The 22,296-nt window shown below is 39.8% G+C and overlaps 1 protein-coding gene across 1 annotated transcript in view; it reads left to right on the top strand.

Moving 5' to 3' along the window:
• The window catches only part of LOC112458091 (serine/threonine-protein kinase SIK3-like), a 139,763-nt gene that overhangs the window by 88,571 nt on the left and 28,896 nt on the right, over positions 1-22,296 (top strand). Inside the window, exons 4-7 of the mRNA XM_025021527.1 lie at positions 2,547-2,862; positions 4,100-4,233; positions 6,263-6,422; positions 20,320-20,457. Of these exons, the coding sequence (XP_024877295.1) occupies positions 2,547-2,862; positions 4,100-4,233; positions 6,263-6,422; positions 20,320-20,457 (748 nt within the window). The remainder of the gene's footprint in view (positions 1-2,546; positions 2,863-4,099; positions 4,234-6,262; positions 6,423-20,319; positions 20,458-22,296) is intronic.

Genomic DNA, 22,296 nt, shown 5'->3' with positions numbered 1-22,296 from the left:
TTAACATGCCTTTTCTTAGAAAGGATTTTTGTTGATCATTTCCCGCAATGCCTTACAATTAATATGCGCGAGTCGCTGATGCCATAAGCTTAAGTCATTCTTTTCAACGACGTTCGCTTCGTGTTTCGTAGTTACCTTGAATATCATTGTATATAAGTTATTTTCTTCACGCTTTCCACAAGCTACTAAGTCTTTACCTGAAAAAATAAGAGCGTTATCTGAAGTTAGATGTAAATTAAAGCTTTTCTGGGTAACTATACTGGTCGAAAATAAATTTTTCTTTAAATTAGGTACATAAAGAACGTCATCAATACGACTGTCAATCCATTTTCCGTGTTTTTGGATGTATATGGTACTGCGTCCTTTTACCTCGCATGTAGAATTATCGCCTAAGCAAACCGATTCATTTATCTCTACAAAATTATCGAACCAACTTCTTTGAAAAGACATGTGTTTATTCGCTCCGCTATCTAATAACCAAATATTTTGTGTATCCGCGTTTAGAATATCTTTTTCGACTTCCGTAACAATAAAAGCACCGTGACTGAGTTAAATTTTTGTTCATTTGATGTTTGACTCGCAGGATTATCATCGCGTTTATATCTCGGTGTATTTTTCCTTTTTTGGCAATCTCTCGTGAAATGACCTAGTTTGTGACAAAAGTAACATTCGTCAGATTTCTTATCTTTAGCTTTAGAATTCGGATTATCGGATTTCTTATTACTAATCTGCTTATTGTTCCTTTTTCCTATGCTCGTGGTCGCAAGCGCCTCTGCCGCCGTGTCCGTGATCGTCAGACGTTGTTCCTCTTTTATCAGCCGGTCGATTAGGTTAGCTCGAGTCTGGTTCTCCACGGGGATGCTGTCCCATGCAGTGATGAACGGGTTGAATTTCTCAGGAAGCGACATCATAGGCTGCATTCCGATATTCACTGTCAGTACTGCAAATCTATATTTTACGTCACGTATACTATAGATTTTCAGTACTGAAAGTTGCTGACAGTGAATATCGGAATGCAGCCATAATCTTTGTATTGATGGCCACGTCGGATAATGTCTCTCCTACGTCGTGCAGCTGCCTGGCAAGATTGTCGATTTTGGAGACGTGTTGCATCACCGTGTCGTTGACGCCCATTCTGTACTCGTAGAACCGTCATAATAGTATGGACTTATTTGCAGCACTGCGTTGCTCATAGATACTACTCAGTTTGTGCCACATCTCGTTCGCTGTTTAACATGTAATAAGATATTCTAGTTGCGAAAATTCCATCGAGGAGGCAAGAATACATTTTGCTTTCGCATTCTTAGAAACCCAGGCCGTGTGTATTGGATCTTCTTCCGCCGGTTTTAATGTCTTCCCCTCGACAATGTCCTTTAGAGAACTAGCCTCGAACATCTGGAATTTCCAGAGCTGAAAGTTCGTTCCGTTGAACTTAGTAATGTTCTTCAACTCGATCGAGTCACCCATAGTCGAGAAATACGTCTCCGTTTGACACCACGATGATAACCTCTTGTCAGTCTTGTCGGCTTAACCAAACTTATGTGTTTTCTCGATGTTCGCGCTCTAGGCCCATAATCTGTTGGGTATTATCTTGGATGTGCGCAGGTGTTGAGAAATCAGAATTAGCCAAATAAAAAGGACACAACTTTACTGTAACTGGAATCAGTATTACAATCACGCTCGCATGTCTTCAAACGAACGCTACCAAAAAACGAATGAATAATAAAGGGGAGTTTTAGCGCGCTCAAAAGAACACCAACCAAAAAAAGATTACCACGAGACGTGCACGTATTGTTGTTAGCGCCGCTGCGCCCAGACGTACCTTATTGGATATAATTATCACTAGGCGCGCGCTTATTTAAACACGAAAAATAAATCTATAAGAATTTTACATAAATAATTACCACGATTTTTCCCCTTTAATATCGTATAACACTTTAGACTGTTCAAAAATTAAAAAGAATATATACATCGTGTAATTCATTTTAAACTGAACATTTTTATCCGAATCGTTTTTCGTCAGGATTGAACACTTCCAAGATGTTAACGTTTTAAAAAGTACAGTTACCGAAAAATTCAATGTGGGTGCGTGTGCGTGTGCGTGTGCGTGCGCGTGTGCATGTGCGTGTGTGTGTGTGTGCGTGTGCGTGTGCGTGCGCGTGCATGTGCGTGTGCGTGCGTGCGTACGTGTGCATTTACATAGGAAAATACGCAATATCATATCTCCAAACTTCTCAACTAAAATATTAATTATTATAGATCTTTGGAAATATCTCAACATTAGCTACAAAATTTTGTTTTAAAAAATAGGATGTTCTATTTAAAAAATTAAAGGTGATTTTTACATGACCTTGAAAAATAGCCAAAAATTGATTTCATTATTACTTGTCTCTCTTCAGACCAACTTTTGTCTAAAACATTTTCGTTTAAAATTAAAAAATTTTGGGAGATGATTGTTTGAAATGAGACATCCTATATATTTTATTATTACTTTATATTTAATCATGTGTTAATTGTCATATTGTATAGTTGTATTTTTTTGGCAGTTTGGTGAAACTGAAGCTGAAACAGAAGAAAAAAGTGGTCTTTATTTGCCATCTGGAACATCTTACCATACAACAAGAAGACATACAGTTGGTCCTGGTGATGCAGTGCATCAGTCTCCTTTGTCATATCCTTACAATCATATGTCAGGCTATCAAACTTTACGGCCTTTTCCTATTCTTCAGTGTAATTTGGATCCTCAAGTTTTACCACACACGAATTTACCATTAAATCTTCCCTTAGTTCAACATCAGCCACCACAAAATTTCCAAATAAAGGATCAACATTTATTAAAGCCACCTCCTGTAATGGGTGCCAGTAAGTTTTATCTTGTTGCATAGAAGACATTTTAAAATAATTTATTTTGATAATATAAATTACTTGTTTAATCAAAGTTGATTAATGACAATGTTATTCTGAATCCTTTTTGTATAATTACAATCGTAATTAATTGTTATAAAATTAAAGAGCTGTTGTATTTTGATTTATTTTTTATGTACATTTTATTACAAATCATAGTTTTCGTATAACTATGATTTTTTTAATAAAATGAATATAATATTTTGTATAATATACACATATACATATACAATACACAAGGTGTCTCAAAACTCACGGAGTACAGGACGCGATTCTTTATGCTAAAAGAAACAACTTTTTCCTTTAGCAAAATTGCGTCTGACAAGTAATTTTTGTAGCAGAATAGATTAAAGTTAAGGAATGAGCGCTCTTGTTCATATGGCGCTCAGGGCCGGCGCACGTTTCTCAGTCGCTCGTATCTAGTCCTTGACCTTTTTCTGCATTGTATTGCTTAAAGCTTAAAATATGATAAAAGTTAACAAAATAAATATTGCTTATATTCCTTTTATAATAAATAAATAAATAAATAAATTGTCTGATTTTGTAGCACTATCTGAAAATTAAAAAATATGAATAGTTAAAAATATAAATATGCTTTGTGTGCTGAGCGTTCTGTTATTCTAAATATTGCACAATTATGTATAATAGTTAAATAGTATCACTAAACTTAAAGAATAGTTAACTAGAACGCTCAGCGCGCAAAGCATATTACTTAATTTACATTTTTTTAATTTTCAGATAGTGTTACAGAATCAGACAATTTCTTTATTCATTTATTATGTAAGGACTAGAAGCAATATTTATTTTGTTAACTTTTATTATATTTTAAGCAATACAATATATAATAATCAGATAAATTAATTAATGCAAAAATACAATTATATTAAAAATAAATGTTATAATTTCCAATGATCCTCCTTCTCCTTTTCCTTTTTTCTTTACTTTACTTTTCTTATCTTTTATCCTCTTCTTTCTCTATTTTGTCTGTCTCTCTTTCCTTGTGCATATATGTATTTGCATACGTGTTTATAAGTAAAAAATTGTTATTACATAATTTTATATATTAACATTTATTTTATTTTATTTTATTTTATTACAGAGATTAATTTTATTCTTGAAAATTTATATTATTTTGGTTTATATATAATTAAAATAAATATGTGATTTTTACAATATACTGTATATATTTATACAGCCGGAAGCTTTGGTAGAAGAGCTTCAGATGGTGGAGCAAATCTTCACATATTTCATCAACAACACAGTAGTAATGCTAATAATGATGAAGATAATGGCTGGAGTCAACCTGGCAGCAGGGAACAATTACAGCCAGTAAGTAAATATCATAGATATATTCCAAATGTAATTCAATATTATAAACAATGAGATAACACATAAAGAATGAGACAAAACTGCAATTGGATGTAAATTAAATAATTATTATTATTTAGTATAATCATATATGGTAATTATTATTATAATTTTTACATATATTATAATTTTAACCTTTAATTTTTTAATTAATTTGAAGCTAAATTTTTGCAATAGTTTATTTTTTTGATTTTATGAAATAGTATGACTTTTTTATTATTATTTTAACAAAAGGAGTAGAAATTTACTGTAAATAAAAATAAATATATAGAGAATATAAGTTACCTTATATTTTTATTCGAGTGTGTTATAGAATAACTGTATGTGAAATACACCAGGAGATCTTTGATACCAAACGAAGCAATTTTACGTTTACCAAAATTCTCTTTGAATGATAGTTTTTGAATGAAAGCTATTTTTTTAAAGTTGTTTAATTAGTAGTTGTATGCGAGTAAAAAGCTGTGTATGATGCAAATTGTTTTATCTCTATTATGCTGCCCTTGAATTTTATTTACCAAAAAATCTTTATTTATACATGCATACAATGTACATTACTGGACAGTTTTTATATATTTTGAGAAAAAAATTTTCAAGTTTTGTAGAAATTAAACATTTAGGAATAATAGATAACCAATTTATTGGACGTTCTTCTGAAACGGTTAAAAAGGAATACTTATGTTAAATTTTTTATAGAAAACTTATCGAATATATTTGAGAATTTACTATTACATATCTTGTGTGAATATGCAGATATACGATATAGTTTCAACATAATGGAACATCACCTTACAACAGTAGACTTAAAGACATTGTTTCAGTACAAAGTTTTTTAATTCTTGAATTAGTTGAGATAGTCTTGTCACATGGACAACAATGTCTGTTTTAAACCCGTTAGATTATTTTCTACGGGAATATTTGAAAAGTCTTATTTATAAAAATGTTGTAGAAATCTTAAAAGATTTAGAAGGACGACTTTGTAATTGTAACTATATTATACTGGAAATGCTTCAATATGTGCAAGAAAATCATTCGTAGAGCAAATGTTCACATAGAAATGCATGCATTTCGGGCATTTGCTATAAATAATATTCCATAACTTTTTTAAGGCCGTAAATATTTTTAAAATATCAAAATATAAAAAGTTGTGTTAAAGCATATTATTTTTTTTTAGTTGTTTTTTTAGTGGTATTTGTAAGAAATTTTTTTGCATATTAATTATTTTGTATAATAACATATAAGTACTATTCAAAATAACAGAGTATTTAGATATTATGCAGTTGTGTAATAAAATCTTTAATGAGATAGAAGAAAAACAACCTATATGACTCATGTGATATTTTACGGCTATACGCCTCTCTTGATTTGCTAGCAACTTATTGTTAGTACGCTTAGATAACTTTAAATAATTCTTATTTAAAAACTATTATTTGAATAGAATGATAAATTTGATAAATGAAAAGTTACTTTATTTGATATCAAGAATCTTCTGGTGTATTCTGTATGCAATTATTCTTGGTCATCTGGTATATAATACTTTGTATTGGCCTTTGTCTATTATCAAATTGTGTGATGTAAAGTAATCTACATACAAGATGACACAAAAATTTATGGAATTTTTTTTAAAAACATTAGCCACAAATAGCTACAAATTGGTATAAAAATTAAACATTTACACTTTAAACAAAATATAAAACTTTATTAGAATATTAATAACAAAATTAAGCAAATAAAATTATATAATTCTAAAGCGGCTTCAAAAATGTATTAAGGCAAAAGGAAACAATTTTGAGAATTTATTGTAATTTTATTTATTTAATTTTGTTATTAATGTTCTAATAAAGTTTTATGTTTTATTTAAAGTGTAGATGTTTAATTTGTGTACCGATTTGTTATTTGCTGCTTAAGGTTCTAAAAAAAATTCTAGGAACTTTTGTGTCACCCTGTACATTAGCATATAAATTCTAATTTTTGAATAAAAATATGTAAAAAGTTACAGAGTGGTAGTTCGGGATTAGTACAATGTGCTCAGTCATTAAATGTTGCTGTCAGTACTACGACGGGAGACGGAAGTAATAACAACAGTGTTAGTAATAGTGGAAATAGCGATAGAAGAAGAAGGAGTGGCCTTAGCACTGTTATGCAGCGACCAGGTATGGCATAGTTCAAAGTTGAATAATATGTCAAATCCTATTTCTTCTTTCCTACAATTATATAACAATTATGATTGCGTGGCTTGTAGTATTTTTTAATATTTATATGTTGTATGTAAAATTAGCACTATATCCAAATTTATATCTTTTCTGTTATCCATTTCATTACAGGCAATTATCTATTTTTTTCTTTCTTCATAAATGCTTTTATCGCGTAGCAAACAGTTGTGCAGAGAAAAGTATAATATGGTAACATATATTTGAAATGGTGGATAACAATATAGGCTGTTACTCTGAATAGTGATTTATATTGATAATGATATTGTATTGATAATTATAATTGAAAGTTACAATAGCAAACACAACTTTTCAAGTTTTTATTTAAAAAATACAATAAGATTATTATGAAAAAATATATATATTGTATTAACTTATATTTTAATATAACAAGAAATAATTTTAAGCAAAGAAGATTAAAATTTACAAAATCCTATACAATGATGTTATTTAAAACTGTTTTCTTATATTGTTTTAAACATTTATTTATAGAAATAATATATATAAAAAATTACGTTGATTGAAAAAGTATAAAATTGATCAAAATTTAATCATGTACAAAATTTAATTCTTTTATATTATTTTTGCGCCCACGGCAATATCACACTCTTTGGCACACTCGCTCACTCGCACTCGCATCCCACTTGCCAGAAATAAGATATACAAGCTCATAGGTGAGAACTAATTTATTACGAAAAAGGTACAGCTCGGCTCGCATTACACGTCTGTAGCTTCGTAGCTCAGCTTCGAATCTCGAAGTCATCTATTGTTCAATAGCTAGTTATCAAGGGGACGCTTCATGATTTTTCCAGCATGAATCTCTTCCGGAAGTAGTTGGCCAGATTCCCCTCTACCGGCTCCAGGACAATCCCCATCTTCTTTCTCTTTGGGGATCATCTGAATTTGCTCGGCGCAGATCTCTCTTTTTCTGCTCACCGAAGTCGTCGTCCTTGTCTTCTGAAGTTGTCGCCCTTTTTTCAGGATGCCAATTCTCGTCGCTCTCTTTAAAAAAACTTTGGTAATTATGCATATTAAGACTCCACTCGCCAATGATCTTGACCTTGACATATGTTATCAAGGTCATGACCCTGAGTAATCTTGACCTTGAAAAAAGTGGCGATCACGATTGGTTCAAAAGTTACGAAGCATTAAAGTTTTCGCTTTGCAAAATTGGTTGTATATCGCCACAAATATTCACACAGATGATCGACTAACTTATCTTGTTTAATACCGCCTCTATTTACAATCTTGTAAAGCACGCCACGAACCCATGTGACAACTCGTTTCGCGTGGAAAATATATGCGTGGAGGCAGTAGGTTCCGCCCTTCTGCGGGGGGCTCCACTATTATTAAACTAGACACAGTGTGCCTAAAGTACATGCGTTGGCTTTCCACTTCTTTAAAATTTTCATTTACTACTTTAAAAGACTTTCCTTTGTTCGTACATGTACTATTTCCACATATATATTAGTCATTTACAAGATAGTTAGTCGATCATCTGTGTGAATATTTGTGGCGATATACAACTAATTTTGCAAAGCGAAAACTTTAATGCTTCGTAACTTTTGAACGGATCGTGACCGCCACTTTTTTCAAGGTCAAGGTTACTCAGGCTCATGACCTTGACAAATATGTCAAGGTCAAGGTCATTGGCAAGTGGGGTCTTAATATGCATAATTACCAAAACTTTGAACTAACGGAAGAAAGATAACTTTCTGTGGACCTAACGTCTAAAAAACTTCCCCTAATCTCTGCCTCGGCATTCGTCCTAAATATTTGGTATTCTAAAAATCAGAAAAATTGGTATCAATGGATTCTTATGATCTTTTTGATATACAGACCTTTAAAACATGAAACTACCGACTGCTGCGGAGTTATATTTCGTCCAGGATCATAGATTACTAGCGGAGATCTCTTCGCGAGAAGGCTCATAAATTCGATATTATTTGCCTGCATAAAACCCTACTAGATCCTAATAAGAATATTAATATTAAAGACTTTAATCTTATCAGGTCAGATGAAAGTATCGCGGGATCCCGAGGGGTCTGCACCTTACTTAGGAATAATTTTGCTTTTTCTGTCCGTGATTTGTCGAGCTTTGCGCACTTTTTAGTAGAAATGGTTGCAATCACCATACCCTTTTAACGCCAGGAGCTTTTTATTTGCAACTTATAGACACACGGGTCAAGATACCCCTGCCCCTTTTTTTTGAGAATTTATTTAATTACGCTAAACAATTCAGGCACGCTCTATTCGTAGGAGACTTTAATGCCCACCGTCCCGACTGGAACGACAGACGAATAGACAACGTCGGTGAACTTATCGCCTCGTCTATTGCGGATAATGATTTCGTTATATTAAATAATGGATCCCCTACTTTTTTCAATCTGGCATGTAATATTAATTTTGTAATCGACTTGACCATTGCTTCTCCTGATCTGGTTTCTATTAGCGTTTGTGAAAGCGACGAAGATGATGACTTAAGGAGCAGTGACCATGTACCTAGTCACTCGCTGTTCGCTTATCGGCTAAGACAGGAAGGTCTTATCGTCTTTACACGGATTGGTTAGAGTGGACTGTATCAATAATTAATAATTAATAATTAATAATCAATAATTTAAGACCTTTTGGTATAACTTAACAAGTTTCGCGGGCAAAGCAAAGCGCTGTGCACCTTTCCGCGTAACTACCGTATACGCCGAACCAGAAGCAGTATTACGAAAGTATAGCAATAGATGCTTTAGTGACGATCTGTTACACACTGGCGGTTTTCCTTCGAGAGACCGCGCTCAGTCCCCTTTCAGCTCCTCTCCCCCCCCGCGGTCTTTCATCGGAGTCGAGCGGGGCGGAGAGGAGTGAAACTGAAAACATAACTGATTTTTACGCGGTGATGACTCGAACATGCCGCCCGCCTCGTCTGAGCGACGAAAAAGACCGGTTCTAACACTCTCACCGTAGTAAAATACATATATGTATACATATATAACGCGGTCATTCAGTCTTGGCGAGACGGACTAGCAAGTAATTTATTAAGGCAAATTAAACTGAAACTAGCAAAATTATACTAACAAGGGGAGGGCGCGAGGACCGGGAAACGGATCTGAATGAAACTTGTTCCTATAATAACCCTTCACTAACAGTAAAACATAGTAAAGCGCTAGCGCGCAACCTCAGCCGTTTTCGAGATAGAAATTCGTGGAAACCTTGCGACACAAGTCTACCGGTTTGCTAGCGCAGAACTTCGACGAAGCGGCGTAGCCGCGCAGCTAAGGCTTTGATTGCCGCAGCTAAGGCTTTGATCTTTTGCAAATCTTTTTTTTTTACTTCATTTTTTTTCTTATTAGCATTAATAATAAAAATGTTAAATTGAAGCAAAATAAATAAATTTAATAATTTTAACAAGAAATAAGCAAAATAAAGGGAAATGCTTACCTTACTTTTACAAAATGTTTTCAATACACAGTAATTAATAATAATTATTTCTCGCTGTATATATAGTATATATAGTATATATATTTCTTTATATTCTTGTTCATTGATTAAATAGTATAAACAATAGTTCATTATGTTTTATTATTTCAAAAGTGCTCCAACTTACAATTAATCATTGTCCTCAAATTTATTTATAACATTTGAAGCAGCGAGAAATAATTATTATTAATTACTGTGTATTGAAATGCTAGCGCTTTACTATGTTTTACTGTTAGTGAAGGGAATTATTATAGGAATAAGTTTCATTCAGATCCGTTTCCCGGTCTTCGCGCCCTCCTTTTGTAAGTCTATGGAACGTTCGATTTTATGTCTTCTTTAGACGGTCACTCGAGGGGGGGGGGGGAGACTGGCAAGAGACGCAATTTTGTGATTGGCCGGGTCAACTCTGTGGTCGCCGTACGAACAGTGGCAACGCGAACATACCCATCAGGGCCCGGGTGCACGGCGGTTATCCTCCCCATTGACTACTTTGACGGTGGTGAGAGTTCGCTCTTGATGAGAACCAGATCGCCGACCCGGAAGTTAAGCCTGGCATCCTTCCACCTTCCGGTCTGCTGCATCTGGTGCAGGTATTCTCCGGACCATCTGCGCCAGAAATGATCTCGCATCGGCGAAATCAGTCACCAGCGGATTTTTGGATGTGTGATAGCATCTGGAGCCTCTTCCGGTTCCGGGAGTTTCGTGAGCGATTCCCCCACTAGAAAGTGGCCCGGAGTCAAGGCCGTCGGGTCGGAAGGGTTCGTATTGGCAGAGCACAGCGGGCGTGAGTTGAGGCACGCCTCGACCTGGCACAGGAGTGTAGCGAGCTCCTCGTAGGTCAAAGCCTGGTCGCCCAAGACGTGTCGTAGGTGGTAGTTGGTGTTTCGTGGACTTCACGCCCGCCTCCCAGAGCCCACCGAAGTGAGGTGCATGCGGGGGGATGAAGTGCCACGAAGTTCCTTCGTTTGCTAACAGTCTTCCGGTCTCCTGGTAAAAGGTGGAGGCCGCCCTAAACATTGACCTGAGTTCCGCATCGGCGCCGCGGAAGTTTGTGCCGTTGTCGCTCCACAGCTGCGTACAACGTCCTTGTCATGCCACGAAACGGCGGAAAGCTGCAAGGAAGGCGCCCGTTGAGAGGTCTGAGACCGCCTCCAAGTGGCCTTAGTCACCAAGCATACTAAAAGACAAATATAACCCTTTTGCTGCACGCAACCTGATGGGTCCAGCGAAATCCACGCCGGAAGATATGTAAGCCCGGGCGGGTCGCAGTCTCTTCGGCGGTAGTCGGCCCATTTACTGGGGGCCGAATTCAGCCTTGAATTCGCGCGCAGCGCACGCAGCGGTGTATCTTCTTCCGGATTAACGTTCTCCTGCCCAGAATCCAATAGCGACGTCGTAAGTAGCTCTGTATCGGGCAAGGCCCCCCCCCCCCCGTGCATCGTCGTCGCGTGTCCGTGCCGCACCAACAAGCACGAGAGGGTAGACGTTCCCGGAAGAACAAGGGGGTGTCGCTCCCCGTAGTCCAACGGAGCGGTATGCAGACGGCCACCCACTCTGATGGTCCCTAGTTCGTCCAAAAACGGAAAGAGGCCCCTCAACCTGGATCCTGACCCAAGCGGACATCCCGCCTCGAGCCTCCCGATCTTCTCGGCAAAAGATCGCCGTTGCTCCAGGAGGACTCAACGCATGATGCTCTCCACCAATTCCGAGCCCATCAGAAACTCTATCCGCGCGGGCTGCATTCTCCGCGCGTTATGGCGAAACCTGAAACATAGGTCAGTGACCCTGGTCAACCGGGAGAGAGTCGAAAATTTCTCCAGCAATTCATCTGCCGGTGTTGCTTAAACGTTGTGATGCAGCGTTCTTTTTCTTCTCCTGAGTGGAGAAGTGGTCGGTGGTGGAAGCGGCAGGCCACTCGGCTCTTTCATGTTGCAGCCAGGACGGGCCGTGGCCGTGTCACCACAGCTCCGACTGTATCAGCTCCGCTGGCGGCACCCCACGGCCCATTGACTCGTCGGAAGAACCTCCTCGATGGCGGCCACTCGGTTTGGAACAAACGGAGTCCATCACGAAGCATGAGGCCGGAGCCAGCTGGGCGCCACACAACGTCGATCCAACCAAAGATGGACAAAAAGTCCAACTCGAGACCACGGGCCACCCGGTCCAGCAAGCGGACAAGCAGCAAGGCCGTGCATAATTTCAATCATGGCACGCTTTGAGTACGGATCGGCGCGATTTTCGTGCGGACCACCAGTAAGGTCGAGTGGATTATGCCCTCGCTGTCCGTTAATCGCAGGTAGACCGCCACTGCACATGCTCTCTCGGAGGCGTCCGAGAAGCCGTGCAGCTCCAACCGCGTGCTTCCGGCGGTGAACTATATCCACCGGGGAAATCTCACTTCAGTCAGTCCCTGAAGTGTGTCCACGAAGCTTGTCCAGGCTTGGGCAAGTTCCGAAGGGAGCGCCTCGTCCCATTCACAACCCGCCAGCCAGAGGTCTTGTAGGAATATTTTGGCGAAAATCAGCACCGGCGCAACCCAGCCCAACGGGTCGAACAGACAAACGCGGCAGAGAGCACTGTTCTCTTAGAGAGAGTGGTTTGGACCGGGACCATGGACAAGCTTAGGGAGAGAGTGTCGGACTTCATGTGCCACGACAATCTCAGAGCGCCGACCAAGTCACCCATAGGCAACCATCGCTCATCTTGGTTCCCAGCAGGACACAGGGACTGGTCGTTGGGTGCCCACTTCGCCAGAGCGAATCCGCCGGCCCGCAGTAGCTCCACCAGCTGCTTCTGGGTCTCTTGAGTCAATTCTGCAGAATCAGCGCCGGCCTGGACGTCATCCAAATATTGGTTACGTAACAGTATCAAGGCGCCGAGTGTACTTGGACGCCTCATCAGCGGCGAGATGATCCAGGGTCCGCAACGATAAGAACGGCGCAGCGGCCGTCCCGTAAGTGACGGTTAAGAGTTGCAAATCTTTGACTTCCTCCGTTGGATCGAGTCGCCACACGATGCGCTGTAAGTCTGCGTCCTCCGGGTGAATGCGGATCGGGCGGAACCACTATGTCATGAATCACACGGAAGAGCCTTCACCGGGTAAGGATTAGCCATAAGTCCGGTTGCACCCTTGGACCGGGCAGTAGCAGGTCATTCAGCGAGTGACATGTTGACGTACGGAAGGAGGCATTAAAGACGACTCTAATTTTCCTATTTGGATCGTCCCTTTTGAAGACTGCATGATGCGGCAAATAAAAAGAACCTCCGGGAGGGCGCTCCTCGCGCGGAACCGGCTCCATGTGCCCCAAGGCTAGGTAGTCGTCCATGAAGGCGGTATATTTTATCCTCAGTTCGGGTTGCTTAGACAGCCGCCTTTCGGAAGAGAGCAACATTTGGAGCGCAGCGGGCCGAGAGGCGCCCAGCGTGGCATTGGCCGAGAAAGTTCGCGGAAATCGGACTATGTATCAACCGGTATGGTCCCGCTGGTGAGTCTCCTTATAATGTTTTTCCGCCTGTTTCTCCGCCGAAGTAAGGGGCTGGACTGTCGAGACTTTTTCGAACTCCCAAAAGCCCTGTAGAGCTTGAGCGACTTTGGCGACGCCTTGGGCATGGAACACCTTGACGCGGTGGGAGCACTTTCGTCCCAGCACTTTCTTCGCCTAGAGTTCCGGTCAGCACCCAACTAAAGGCAGTTAACTGGGCAACCGGAGCGCCTGGATCGCCTCGGCAGATGGCCGGCTCCAGCACTTGCCCGTACACGTTCGCTCCCAGAATAGCATCAATCCTAGCGGGCAAATAGAACTCCGGATCTGCCAAGGTCAGGTCCCGCAGATGAGGCCACATCTTTCGCGTGACTTGTCTGGAAGGCAACAAATTTGTTAGAGACCTAAGCACGAGTGCCTCAGTTTCGAGTTGCAGTGTGACAAGGTGATCGCTCCGGTTTTTGTTTCGAGGCCAGTCACCGTCACGTCCATCAGGTCCCGCCGAAGCCGCAGCGTTTGAGCCACCCACTCCGAAACGAAGGTGGCCTCGGAACTCGAATCCAGCAAGGCACGAACTTTGACGACGTGTCCCTCGGCATTCCGCAATAACACCCGGGCCGTTGCCAGCAGCACCGCGTGTTCCGCGTTGATAAAGTGGGAGCCCGGACGCTGGCGCTCATCGCCGTTGCGCCCTGTGGATCCTGGGAAAGGGGCGGATTCGTTCCATCCGCCTCGGTTGAGCCCCTTGAGGATTGTCCGCCGTCGTGCAGCATCATATGGTGCCTGTCCGCGCACACCAGGCATCGTCCTTCTGCGGTGCAAGCATTCGCCCGATGACTCGCACGCATGCAGTTTAAGCAAAGTCTGAACTCCTTCACCTTGTCTGCATGACGGTCATTCCCTTAAACTTTCCACAGTAGGGCAGCGTATGTAAACCGTCGCAGAGCACGGACTTCTTATTCTTTGACTTGCCCATTGTTATCGCGTTCGAAGATACGCACGAAGACTTGCCCGGTTTTGACGGTGCACTCGTAGTCGCACCGGACAACGCCGCCTCAAGGTGGGTTGCGTCCAATGTTCGAATTCGGTTTTCCAGATAGTCCTGAAGTTGCTTAAAAGTTGGGATGGCTCTCGAGTCCGCCAACGATGTCTCCCAGTTAAGGCGAGTAACCGGGTCTAGCTTGCAGACTAGATGGACAAACCAGTCGTTCCAATGGCTAACCGGTCGCTTGAGAGACGCGAACGCTCGAATCGAGGTAGTTATGACGCCCAACATTCTCTTCAGCTCACTGGGAGAAGCCTTAGTAGCTGGACATGCCAGCAGATTCCTCATGTGTGCGCGAAGAGTAACACTCGCAGATTTTCATATCGCGCGACAAGGTCATCCACGTTCCCTGATACGCGGCATCCGACAGTGGGACGTTGGCCATCAAGGCCTCCGCCTTCCCCGAGAGGCAGCTCTTTAGGTACTGAAGTTTTTGAACACCCGGTATGTCCGACGCGTCATGGACTAACGAGCGGAAGAGATCGTGGAACCTTTCCCAAGCGAGTTGATCTCCGGAAAATTTAGGCAGATTGATTTTCGGGAGCTGCAACTGCCTAACTACCGGCGCCACCGACGATCCACGTTCTTCATCGCTCTCTCGTCGATCCGCCCCTGAAGCTCCCGCTCCCCGCTCCAGCTGCGACAACGCGTCCGTAAGCTTGACGCGCATGTGAAAGTACGTTTCTTCCGTAACGAAAAAGGTATCCTTCGTAGTGTACTCCGTGCCAACGATCCCTTCATAAGCAAGGAGACCGAAATGTCCATCCTGGTACCGCTTCCAGTAATCGTCCAGCAGGGCGAGTCGGTTGCGAATCTCCGTTGGGCGTTATTTTCGCCTGGTCTAATTTTAGCAGATTACTCCACATGAGGCTTATATAGCCGGAGAGCATTGTCTGTTGCTTGAGAGCAATCTTCATTTCTTTGTCTCACCGAGTGAGAATTACTCGTGGCCAGCCATGGGAAGCACGGACCTTGTCGCGGGCCACAATGAGTAACACCTTCTATTACGCGCAGAGCGCGCGCCCGGAATTGCTTACTAACACGCGCGGAATACGCGGCCGACACTGGCTCACACGCACGAAGCACGTGTCCGAAGTCAGGCTGCTTGATGACCGTTATAGTCGTTCGATTTTGAGCCACGTGGCTCTGAGAGTTAATTACTAGCTTATTGAGTACACTCGCGAAGAGCGAGGCCTTCGATCGGAATAGATCCGGCTCGAAGGACAAAATGTTCGCTTATCGTCTAAGACAGGAACGTCTTATCGTCCTTACACGGATTGGTTAGAGTGGACTGTATCAATAATTTAAGACCCTTTGGTATAACTTAACAAGTTTATTATCAACATACATAAAGAGAATCGCGGGCAAAGCAAAGCGCTATGCGCCTTTTCGCGTAACTAGCGGATACGCCGAACCAGAAGCGGTATTACGAAAGTATAGCAATAGATGCTTTAGTGACGATCGCTCCGTTACACACTGGCGGTTTTCCTTCGGGAGACCGCGCTCAGTCTCCTTTCAGCTCCTACCCCCCGCGGCCTCATCGGAGTCGAGCGGAGCGGAGGGGAGTAAAACTGAAAACACAGCTGATTTTTACGCGATAATGACTCGAACACTCGCACGACTACATGGATCCTAAACACAAATTCATCCACAGGCTTAAGTTTAATAAGGACTCGCTTGAAGCTTTAGCGTCTCTATTGAAAAAGACGTACAGAATGTAAATAACATCAATGTCAACGATGCTACTGAGACTTATAGTCAAATATGACTATTATTAAATTGTGCATAACTAACGCTCTGGGAAAAAGTAATTTTCGGACTCTCCCATCAAAAGCAAATTTCATCCGGCCTGGTGGAACGAAGAGTGCGAGGCGGCTGTCAAGGCTCGTAGAACAGCCGAAAAAAATTTCAAGAATTATTACACTCTGGAAACTTTAATGGAATATAACAGGTCTATCGCTGTTGCAAGACGGGTTCTTAAAAAGCAAAAGGTCCGCAGGTTGAAAGAACCTCTGCACAAAATTTAGCGCTAAGACGCCCAATCAGGTTTGTAGATTCATCAAATCATTCAAAAGAAGAGATCAAGCCACTCAGTCTACTAACGATACGTTGAGGGAGAAAGAATTAATTTAAGCTGCTGTTAACAAACTGTGACCTTCCTCCTGTTCACCCAACGACCCCTCGTTGACTGAAATGTTGGAGATGGATGCCTCAAATACGGAGCACCTGTCTTCCTGACTGGACGGCCCTATCTCCATGCAAGAAGTTAAGGCGCCACTTAAAACCTCTAAGCTTAAATCAGCGCCTGATCTGGATCAACTTGATTAAACCATTCTATCTACTCTCCCTGACATGTTCTGGTGTAAATTTCGGGACATTTTTAATGGTTTTCTAGTAAGTGGCTCATTTCCCGAAGACTGGCGCACATTCTTGGTAATTTTTATACCCAAGCCCGGTGGGAAGGGCGTCAGGTCTATTTTACTTAACTCATGCGTTTTGAAAGTTATGGAAAAATGCATGTATAACCGTCTTAGGTGACATTTGGAATATAACGATATACTGTCAGATGTGCAATTTGGGTTCTGTAACGCTAGATCCTGTATGGACAGCATAGTAGCGTTAACAAATTATATCAAGGCCGGATTTCTCAAGGGTGTTCACACGGTGGCATCGTTTCTTGATATCGATGGAGCGTTCGACAATGTTCTTCCTCACATCCTGGATAAGGATCTCAGCAAAGCTAAAGTTACTGCTCGATTCCGTAAGTTTGTAATGAACTTAATTAGTAACAGGCTCATCTATTACATTAAGAGCGGCCAAAAATTCGGCCCTATGTATGCCAGGAAGGGCACTCCACAAGGATATATAAAAGATATCATAAAACTCATCAATCCGGACTGCCAAATTCTGCTGTACGTTGACGACGTGGTTATTTACTCAGCCAATAAAAACTTCGAAGAGCTGTTCGCTGTTCGATTCATCAACGAATCTACTCAAAGAATTACTGATTTTCTTCTCAGCAAAGGCGCTCTCTCCGTCTAAGTCACAATCCGTGATCTTTACGCATAAGACAAATTGCCTACAATTATTCCTGAGGTAGTCATCATGAGTAACACGATACAATATAGCGAAACTGTAAGATTTCTGGGCATCCTCTTAAACTTCAGACTCAGTGGCAAACCCTACTTTACAACTGTGATCGGTGAATGTAGAAAGGCTTTAAATATTATAAAGGCCTAGCAGGTGTCTGGTGGGGCGCTCACCCGTAGCAATTGGACATGATTTATAAGGAGATTGTCCGTAGCTCCATAGACTACGGCTGCTAGGTTTACCAACTTCAAGGCAACTTCACCATCTTCGAAAAGATTCTACGCATCCAGTATAAAGCTATCAGGATTGCATACGGCTATCGACAGTCCACTTCCATCAATGTTTTGCTGGATGAAGCTAAAGAACCACCGCTACAGTACAGGCTCAAGTATCTGACCTCCAAAATGGTTCTCAAAAACGTTGCCTAGGAATTCAGCCCAGTCATCAGTCTTGACAATATACATCCGCTAACTAGATCACGCCATAATCACGAAATGGTTACAAACTCTATTCCATCTTATAGATCCTTCCTTTCCATACTAAACAAAATCGAAAAAACCTATCAATCCGCATCCCTGCCTGTTTTTAGCCACAGCTTTAATTCTCTTATCATTGACATTCATTACACTGCGTTTAATTTTCCTCCAGATATGCCTAATATTAATTCCATTTTCTTGGAGGACTCTAAAATCCTTAGAGAAGGAGCCACGACCTTCTACACTGATAGTTCCAAGGAAGACCCTAGTTTATTCGTCGGTGCCGGAATCTACTCACCGGATTTAAAATTAAAGTTATGCATAAGCTTCCTCCGAAAACAACAATTTTTTTGGCTAAGACATGGGCAATCCTTCAAGCATTAATTTTTATTGGGCAGATAGTCCTTCGCAGAGTAGTTATCTTCTCTGACTCCAAGAGCTTGAAAACGTATGTTCAAGTAGAGCCAACTAGCAAAATTATATTATTCCCTGGATAAGGGAAAAAATTTCGCAGCTTTCCACTAAAGGTGTAGATATACGTCTAGCCTTGATTCCCTCGCATCGTGGTATCGAGGGCAATGAACTCGAGCGGACAGGGCGGCTAAAGTAGCTACTAAAAGAGAAAAGAGTCCTAATTTCAAAGTCCCGCACAGCGATTTCTATTCGTTCTCCAGAGAGTCCCTTCGAAAGCGTTTCGCAGAGTACTTGCGTTGTTGTGATTCGAATAAGGGTATTCCGTTCTACAATCTTTTTCATAACAGCAAAAATCGCCCCTCCTTTTACAAAAAACCTTTTAAAAGAAAGGAAATAGTGTTAATAAATAGGCTGCGCAGTGGTCACTACAACTTGAATCATAGCTTAGCAAGGAAAAACATAATAGATTCGGGGGCCCTTGCGGCCACCCTATTCAAGACATAAATTACGTCGTTTTTAATTGTCGTATATACTCGTGTAAAGCTTCCTATTAAATTAAGTACATTGAGAAAGTTTTTCTGCACGCTCCCAAGGATATCCTTTTTTTGAGTGATCCTACTCATCAGTTTATCCGACTCCTTTCTACGGCAACCCAATCAATGGGTTTTCAGCCATAGTTTTCCTTGGTCCCTCCTTCTGTGCGTAGGAGAGGGGGCCCGTTATGTTTCGATTACGCCAAGCTCAGCCGCGGGACGCTCGCGACAGTTGTTATTGCACCACTTGGTGTCTCGTATCGACGGAGTTTGTGGCTCTTGCATCGGCGCCTTTCGAGGCCTAGAACCTTGGTAATTTACGCCGCTCGCGACTTATACGACGAATGGATCGCCCTGGCCTTTATTTTGAGCAGTATTGCTTGACGGTCAAAATATAAGAAGAAGAAGAAGAATGTGATAGGGACGCTTATGTGTTGGAGAATCAAATCTGAAATAGTATGTCTGCATTCAAGTCAATATATAAAATTTCTGTCCAACTACAAGTGTTTAGTAATTAAAAGTTATTAACTATTTGAATTACGTTAATACATACCAATTTTAAAGTTAGAAAGTAATTGTAGCTTTCTATTATTATTTTTCACTGACATTCAGCAATTAGATAACTCACCATGTTACAGCAGGCCACTAATTATATTAACTCTAATACATTTTGTGCCGGATAGATTTTTAATTTTCATTAAATTTCTCGTTTATGTCGCATAGATCGCATATGCCTCACGTTATTCAGATTAATAGTACACACACACATATGTTTTATAATATCTATAAGATTGCAAAAATCATTATTATTATTAATAAGAACGCATGTAATCCACGGTGAAATACATATATACTATATGGTATAATATAAACATATATTTATACATAAATATATGTTTTTATGATAATGTTAAACTTGATAGTAGAAATGTCAAGTGATCTAAACGGAAAGATGAGTGTGGCATACGATCCATGCGATGCGGAACATCTTAATATTTCCAAATTTTTTACCAACTTATACGATTTTATAGGATTATTTTTCTAACTACACACACAAACACACACACACACACACACACACACACACACACACACACGCACACACACGCACGCACTCGCGCACGCACACGCGCACGCACACGCGCGAAATTAATTTGATTAAGTTTACAAGCTTTTATATTTTTATATTGTGCCTATTGTACCTTAATCCTTATTTTTTTTTAGCATTTGCACATTATTTATATTTTATTGAGTTTTATTTTTTATTTTGCATGTTTTTTTGTGCCCACTGCACTACCGTGCTGTCCTTGGTTGGTAATATGCATGTAGTTATAAACCCGGAACTGGTAATGGAGGTAGAAGCTAGGATGAATAGAGCTTATCTACCATCGCGACTGTTACCAACTCACCTTAGAGGATCAACACTTCCACACCACAGGAAATCTTCATTATATCACACTAGTACTGGTAATAGAGATTTTTGCACTATTATAATTTGTGAATTTTTTTTACATAATTGCAAAGTGTGATTAAGATTAAATATTACTTTAGTATTATTAAAGTTTGCTATAAATTCTATAATTTTCTATAATTTAGATTTTTCTCTAATTTAAACTTGATTAAAATCATAATAAAAAATTATATATACAATTTTGTACAGCATTGAGCTTCTACAAAAATTTTAGATTAAATTCTCGTTTAGAGGAGATACCTCTAATGAAGATCACCCTCCTGAATAATCTCCAAAAGGTTTTAGCTGTCGTTCGTTTATTAGAAAGTTATTAACAAAAGAAGTTTGAAAAATAGGTTCATTGAGTATTGACAAACATAAATATGACACAGGGTGTCCTGTTTTAATTTGAACAGTAAAATATCTCAATATCACGTAGTTAAAAAAAATGTTTCAGACAAAAGATAGTAAAAGATAGTTGTAATGATTTGATCTTGGGTAGTCGTTTGAAGGTCACGTGAAGGTTACCTTCAATTTGTTAAATAGGACCCTCTATTTTTCATTGGATATTTTTGTAGCCCTTGTTAAGACGTTTTCAAAACACTGTAATAAAATTCTTTTTCGTTAAGAATTTCCTGAGATATTTTAAATTTTATCACGATATTTTGAATATAAAATATGAAATATCTCGTAAAGTATTTACTTTTTGATGACTTTACTTTGATACATAGGATAATGAAAAAAATCGACTGTTGTAAAAAAGAAACAGAAAACATTATTTTCAAAAATTTGATTGTATTTGTGGACGCATTTAATGTTACAAAATTTTATTATTCTACGTTTAAAGTATGAAGGTAAAGTCATCGAAGAGGAATACTTTACGAGATATTTCATATTTTATATTTAAATATATCATGACAAAATTTAAAATATCTCAGGACATTCTTAAGGATGTCCTGCAGGTACCGGTCCAATTACATCAAGGTCATGCAGGAAATATTAAAAATACTGATATTAATTCTCTAGGGATCCAGAATAAAAAAAATGTATATAAATAATTACGGCAATTCTAATAGAATGTAAAAGACGTAGATTTAGTAACTGTAAATAAATGTTACTACTATTTTTCTTGAAAAAAATTTTTTGTAAATTGTTTCAAATTTTATTGTCATATTTTTGTTTGTTGAGATGATCTGCTTGTGTGTAAAATATCATTATATTGGTAGCATTTTTTAATATTAAACACAATTAGGCAATAAGAGCCAAGCGTAGATTATCTTCGCTAAAATCTTTTTAATAAAATGTCAATCAAATGTCAATTACAATACGTACGTTTCAACCCTTTTTTGGGGTCATCCTCAGCGCGTTGCCTACACATTACATAAAGCTAAATCTAAATATACATAGCCTTCTTTTCCCGTAACTATTGGCGGGGAGAGTACGATTTCCGAGGCGCCCAGGTTTGACTGTGGTTTCTGGTAGTATTTCTTACGCTGAACAAAAAATTATATAGGTCTTATAGCGCTAACTGCTCTAGTTTTCGAGATATGCAGTATTAAAGCTGAAAATAAATATAATATAAATCTTTACTTGTTTTAATTATTAGATATAATATATTATCGTATTTTATATTCAGAACAGTTATATCTAGAACAGTTAGCCCTATAAGACCTATATAATTTTTTGTTCAGCGTAAGAAATACTACCAGAAACCACAGTCAAATCTGGGCGCCTCGGAAATCGTACTCGTCCCCTATTGGCGAATCGGTTAATCCTAACGGTCGTTTCGGCAAGTGCGCACTCCGAAGTCTCCCCAGGTGTCTTCGTGTGTAATTTCCTGGTTTGAGAGCCAAGAA

The sequence above is a fragment of the Temnothorax curvispinosus genome, unplaced genomic scaffold, assembly GCF_003070985.1.
Source record: "Temnothorax curvispinosus isolate PA1 unplaced genomic scaffold, ASM307098v1 QBEX01008653.1, whole genome shotgun sequence".
NCBI classification, from domain to species: domain Eukaryota; kingdom Metazoa; phylum Arthropoda; class Insecta; order Hymenoptera; family Formicidae; genus Temnothorax; species Temnothorax curvispinosus.
The sequence above is the reverse complement of the archived record's forward strand: the minus strand, read 5'-3'. Positions and strand labels throughout refer to the sequence as shown.